At 46.8% G+C, this 6,275-nt stretch overlaps 1 protein-coding gene across 1 annotated transcript in view; it reads left to right on the plus strand.

Annotated features, from left to right (window-relative positions):
• Positions 1 to 6,275, plus strand: part of LOC106827987 (spermatogenesis-associated protein 21) — a 37,074-nt gene that overhangs the window by 29,306 nt on the left and 1,493 nt on the right. The window contains exons 7-8 of the mRNA XM_070511424.1: positions 4,671 to 4,846; positions 5,698 to 5,875. Of these exons, the coding sequence (XP_070367525.1) occupies positions 4,671 to 4,846; positions 5,698 to 5,875 (354 nt within the window). The remainder of the gene's footprint in view (positions 1 to 4,670; positions 4,847 to 5,697; positions 5,876 to 6,275) is intronic.

Here is a 6,275-nt window from a genome sequence, read left to right on the forward strand (position 1 = left end):
AATTTCCGTCTGTTTCATGTTTATTGTTTCTGTTTCTCTGCTCATTCACTAAGATTACATTTTCCTTCAATTATTTGAACATATTTTTAATAGCTCCTTTAAAGCCATTGTCTACAAAATCCAATATCTGGGCCATCTTGGGGTTTCTTTCTATAAGTTTAGTTTTTCCCCTTACTATGGTTCACATTTTCATGTTTCTTTGCATATCTGATGATTTTTTGTTGTGTCCTGGACATTTTGGATGGTATAGTTTAGAAACTGGGTTCTGTTGTCTTTCTTTGATGAGTGTTAATTTTTGTTCTTGTAGGCAGTTCCGTTCCTGGCTGATCATCTTGAAATTGTGCAGGCTTGGTTTTTTACTTCTTAGGGCATATATGTGAAAAGTCCAGGCATTTCCTAAGCCCTCTAACTTTTTTTTTTATTTTAAAGATTTTATTTTTTTCCTTTTTCTCTCCAAAGCCCCCCGGTACATAGTTGTATGTTCTTCGTTGTGGGTCCTTCTAGTTGTGGCACATGGGATGCTGCCTCAGCGTGGTTTGATGAGCAGTGCCATGTCCGTGCCCAGGATTCGAACCAACGAAACACTGGGCCGCCTGCAGCAGAGCGTGCGAACTTAACCATTCTCCCACGGGGCCAGCCCCAGCCCTCTAACTTTGTAAGACTCAACATCCAAACTCTGTTTCTCCCGTGGATTTTAGTTTTAGGAAAGGTCTATAGTGTGCAAGGTTTGGCAAACTGTGGAATGCAGGCCATAGACAGCCTGCTCTGTTTTTATGAATAAACTCTTATCAAAACAAAGTCCCACCCATTCATTTGCATAGCATCTATGGAGTCTTTGATGATACAATGGCAGAGTTGAGTAGTTATTTATTATTACTTCTGCAATGGTGAAATTGTCTATTTCTCCTTGTATTTACTTCAGGTCTTGCCATATACTTCATGTTTAGAATTGTGTATCTCCTGATGAATTGAACATTTTGTCATTAGATAATAATTATTTATGTCTCCAGTAATGTTTTTTGTCTGAAGGCCTAGTTTTTAAAATATTAGTATGGCTATATCAGCTTTCTTTTGGTTAGTATTCAACTGATATAACTTTATCTTTTGAGTTAATTTTTAAAAATTTAAATCAAAGTACTAAGTGGACATTGTTTAAAAAGCCACACAGTCCAAAAAGATTCATAATAAACACTTGTGGTTCCCTACCCAACTCCTCACTACGCTCCCCACTCCTTGAAGTCTTCTTTCCAAAGGCACTTTTGATTCCCACCTTACTTCTAAATAATACGCATATACTACAGTGTTTTAGTTAGTGATTTTTAGATTTGTATCTATTGACTTCCTGTCTGATACAACTATCGCCTCATCTCCCTCTTGCTCATTCCAATATATTATAATTTCTGACTAAATAAGTATTTGGGGTTTCTATTATCATGGCTATGCAATTATTCGTAGCTGAGCATTTTAGTGTACTATGATTACATTTCTTTTTTTTTTTTAAAGATTTTATTATTTATTTATTTTTTCCTTTTTCTCCCCAAAGCCTCCTGGTACATAGTTGTGCATCCTTAGTTGTGGGTCCTTCTGGTTGTGGCATGTGGGACCCCGCCTCAGCGTGGCTTGATGAGTGGTGCCATGTCCGCACCCAGGACTTGAACCAGCGAAACCCTGGGCCACCAAAGCGGAGAGCGCAAACTTAACCACTTGGCCATAGGGCCGGCCCCTCATTTCTTTTCTTATTTTTTTAAAATTTCCTGAAGTTGACAATTGTTTTGATGTTTTTTTCTTTGTACTCATTGATAATTCCTGCACCTTCCCAGAGTTTCTTTTTCTTGGAGGCGTGTTCTAAACAATTCCATTTTTCCTGCTTTTGGATTAATTTATTTTTAGGCCTACTGCAAAGCTATCATCTTGGGAGTCTGTTGTCATCCTAGGAATTCTTTGTTCCTTTCCTTTGATTAGGATTCTCTGTTTGCTGGATCACATGTCTTACTCATTCTTGGTTTGTTTGGTTTGCTTAAAAAAAGAATGGGAGCACATTTTTTGGGTTAGAAAAGCAGTAATTCAACAACAGGTAGGGTAATGCCAGCTCTTGAAATTTCTGTCCTTTAAGCTATAGTGACCAATCTAAGCTGGTTGTCCTTTATGGCAGTTGCACTGCCATTGTGGGATCTCCCTTCATCATCTTCCTTAACTTTTGCCTCTCTCTTATGTTAGGTCTCCTGTTTTCTGTATGTATATCTTTTCTGGTTTTTTGGTTTATGCCCTTATTTTGGAAGGACATGTCCTCCAGTAGCTTCTTGAGAAAGGATGCATGGGAAGCCAAAATCTTTGAGATTTTGTATGTCTGCAAAAATGTTTATTTTACCCTCACATTTACTGAATAGTTTAGCTGGGTATAGAATTCTAGGTTGGTGTATTAGTTAAGGAATAGACTCCAATATTCTATAGTTCAAATAAGACAGTTTATTCCTCTCTTGTATTGATAGTCCAGAGGAAGCAGGTAGGAAGACAAGGCCATCCAAGCCCCCAGTTTCTTTCCAACACATCGTCCCATCATTCTCTAGGTCAATCCTAAGGCAACTTAGCAGCAACACGTCTGAATTCAAGCCCACAGGAAGGGGCAAGAACAGAAGTGGAGAGCAAGCAATTTCCTTTAAAATTGTGACCAAGAGAGTTGCACACACTCTGCTCATGTTCTATTGGTCCCTGTGGGGCGAAGTTATTCTCTAGTCCATCTTTTTACTCAGCGTGTTGCCTTTTCAGGTCCTGGTTTTACACAGGGGTCTAGATCCAATATTCATGTGAGGGCTCTGTGTTAATTTTCTCTATTATGTATGTGAAGCCCATTAAAACTCAAAATTCCAGGCCCCAGGGATAGGCAGAGGCCTGAGCAGAACTATCAGCTTAAGCCCTTAGGCTTCCCAACACTTTGAGTAGCATGCCCACCCGTCACCACTGTCTACAAGGCCCCACGTGGTCTGGGCTGCCGTCTTGCTGCCCACATCCTTCCCTCTCCTTGCACACCAGGCTCTTGACCCTCTGGCTTCCTTGCTGTTCCTAGAGCTCACCAAGGTCTTTCCCACCTCTTGGCCTTTCACGTGCCGTTCCCTCTGCCCGAAAGACTCTTCCCCAGATATCCATTTGGCTTGCTCCCTTCCCATGTTCTGCTCAAATGTCACTACCTCCGAGACTTTTGCTGACCACTGTGAGCCAAGAGCCCCTCATCGCTACCCACCCCTCCAGCTTTCACTTCTCCTCAGAGCGCCCATCACCACTGACATGCTATCATATTTTATTCATTTGTTCACGGTCCGACTCTCCCACTAGATATGTGCCTAGGTAGTTGATTTAGAAAGTGATTCCAGGAAGCAGGAGTGAGGGAAGGGATGTGAACAGAGGAGGAGGAGCCAATACAAGGATACACTCCCAGGCTCTTCTGAGGAGACTTGAATGATGGCTCAGAACTGTCAGGGGAACAAAGAGAGAAGCCTGTATACCTTCGCTGCTGGCTCCTTTGGTCAAGGGTGGCCCCCACAGGTGTTTAATTCTCCTGCCCTTCTGGGTTGCGTGTGTGTCAGAGAAGCTCTGGGGCGAGAAGCAAGAGGCTCAGGCTTGAGGTGCTCAGGCTGTCCCTGTGCAACGCTGGCTGCAGTCTGGGTGGAGGTGTGGCTGCAGCAGTGGGTGGGGCTGATACTATGCTACAGGGACCTTATATGGATATCTCCTGCTTCGCTCTTTCCCAAGCACTTAGATGAGTGACCAGATGCAGTAAACACTCATAGGGTATTTGTTGAATCAATGAATGGTGCTGCAGTCCAATGGGGAAAAGGCAAGCACAATGAGTTAGAAAATAAAGTGGGCCATGGGTTTATGATGGGTAAATACAGGCCGTCACAGGGCCTGCAGCAGGAGCCTCACTAGTCTATGGAGGAGAGAGGACTTTCTGGAGGAGATGGCCCTTAAGCTGAAATCTGGAAGATGCACAGGCATTAACTGCACAGCTGACTTATAAAACACTTGTCCATCTAAGTAAAAATATCAGTGATAAGGGGCTGGCCCGGTGGCATAGTGCTTAAGTTTGCGTGCTCTGCTTCGGCAGCCAGGGGTTTGCAGGTTCAGATCCTGGGCACAAACCTACACGCTGCTCATTGGGCCGTGCTGTGGTGGCATCCTACATACAAAATAGAGGAAGATTGCTACAGATGTTAGCTCAGGGACAATGTTCCTCACACACACACACACACACACACACACACAAAATCAGTGATAGAAATCATAGGTAACATTTACCAGGGTTTTTCCATGGGCCAGGAAATCTGCCGAATGCTAGATGGGTCTGGTTTTTAACCCTGTAACATGTGGACCGTTTGGTCCATTTTACCCGGGGGAAGCCTGAAGCTCAGAGTCAAGTGATTTGCAGTGTCAGGGTAGAGAGGACCATTTCCAACCACTTTACACAAGGTGACTGAGGCCCAAAGCAGAGCAGCAGCTTGCCCACAGTCACAGGAAGTTAATGGCAAAGCAGGGACTGAAATCCAGGTCTCCTAACTCCTGGGCTTGTGTCCCTTCTCCAGAGCTGGCCAAATAGAATAGGGGCTCAGGAAGGAGGGAGGCGGAGGGGGAATTAAACACAGCCAGGCTGAGCTGGGTGGGCACTCCCTCCCCAGCTATTACCAGAAGAAGCTGAAGGAAGGCACCTGTAAGGCCCGAGAGATGGAATCGGCCACTGGCCGGCTGCGGGCCCGGAAGAAGCTTCCCTACAACCCCCAGCAGGCAGACACCGTGGAAGTTCCAGAAGGAAGGGTCCTTAGGATCCTGAGCCGGCTGAAGCAGCAAGACTATGGTGAGGGCCCTGGGCACGGTGGGGGCTCTGCTCTCCTGGTCACCTGGCCTCTTTCCCTGGGTCCCCCCACAGCCAGACCCAGGGGCTGGGAGAACGGGTTCCCCACTTTGGGCTTAACTGTGTGCATCAGCCACAGCCCATCTCCAGCCCCGCTGCCTTAGCCCTGAGCCCAGGTGGGTCCCAAGAGCCTGGACTGAGAAGGGGGAGGGACTAGCAATCCCAGCTCACCAATTTTTGAACACCCAGTGGGGTCACTCACTGTGCTAGGCCCTTTGCAGATGCACTGGAACTTAATCCTCATAACCACATATTTACCCCATTTTACAGGTGAGAAAACAAACTGAGAAAGATTAAGCAACTTGCCCAAGGCCCCACAGCTAGCGTGCGTCAGAAAGGGGAGTTTATATGCCGATCTGACTACAAAATCTGTGCTCTTTAACTGGGCAAGGCTGCCTCCCCATAATAGTAGGTACTATTTATTAGGCACCTGCTGTGTGCCACTTGACAGGCTAGGAGCATTCCAGAGTTTCTCTAGAGTGTGCCTACCAGACTTTGCCAGGACCCATCACAAAGACATCCGCTCCTTCTTAAGCCATTAGCCCTTACTCTGTGCTCAGCATCCACCTGAGTGCTTTGCATCTATTATCTTTTTAATCCTCATCAACAACTCTGTGAGGTGGGTACCACCATCACCTCCAGCTTATACAGAAGCTCAGAGAGGTTAAGTGATTTGCCCAAACCCATGCAGCTCATTAGGTGGCAAAGCCAGGATTTCACCTGGGCCTGCCTGCCTCCCAATGCTGGGCATGCTCTGAAGCATTCCCCTCCCCTGCTTCCGCCTCCCTTGCCAGCTGCCAACTTGCAGAGCCCCTATGCCCAGGTGCCCTGCATCCCGCTCTGCCCACGGCTGGACAAGAAGACGGTCCACCGGAAGCAGGGCAGCCACTACGTGCTGGACCAGTGCACCCCTCCCAGCCTGGCCCCTGACATCCGCAGCCTCTTCTTCCAGTCAGGATCTCAAGGAAACAGGTGGGTACTCAGAGGGCAGGGGCCCCAACTCAGGCCCATCTACTCCCTTCCTTACTGGCCTAACCCAAAGGAATCCATCCTTCCAAGAGATGACGCCCGGGAGACTGTTGCTCCACAGTGGAGAGAGAGAAAAGGATGGAAGGGGGAAGAAACTAACCTTTTGAGGGCCTGTGTACCGGGTAGACTGATCGTAAGTCAGGGTACTTATACCTTCCTGTGCCCAGGACTCAGTGGCACATATCGTCTTTCTCTTAGGGTGGCACTACCTGCCTTTCTCACGCAGGGGGTTTAACTCTCAAGTCCCTTGCCCAAGTCTAATTCCATGCCAGGAGTAGCAGGAAACAGGCTTAGCAGCTGGGCAGAGGGAGGCTTCCCCACAGCAGGGCCCCTCCAGGCACCT

This window comes from Equus asinus, chromosome 5 (assembly GCF_041296235.1).
Source record: "Equus asinus isolate D_3611 breed Donkey chromosome 5, EquAss-T2T_v2, whole genome shotgun sequence".
NCBI classification, from domain to species: domain Eukaryota; kingdom Metazoa; phylum Chordata; class Mammalia; order Perissodactyla; family Equidae; genus Equus; species Equus asinus.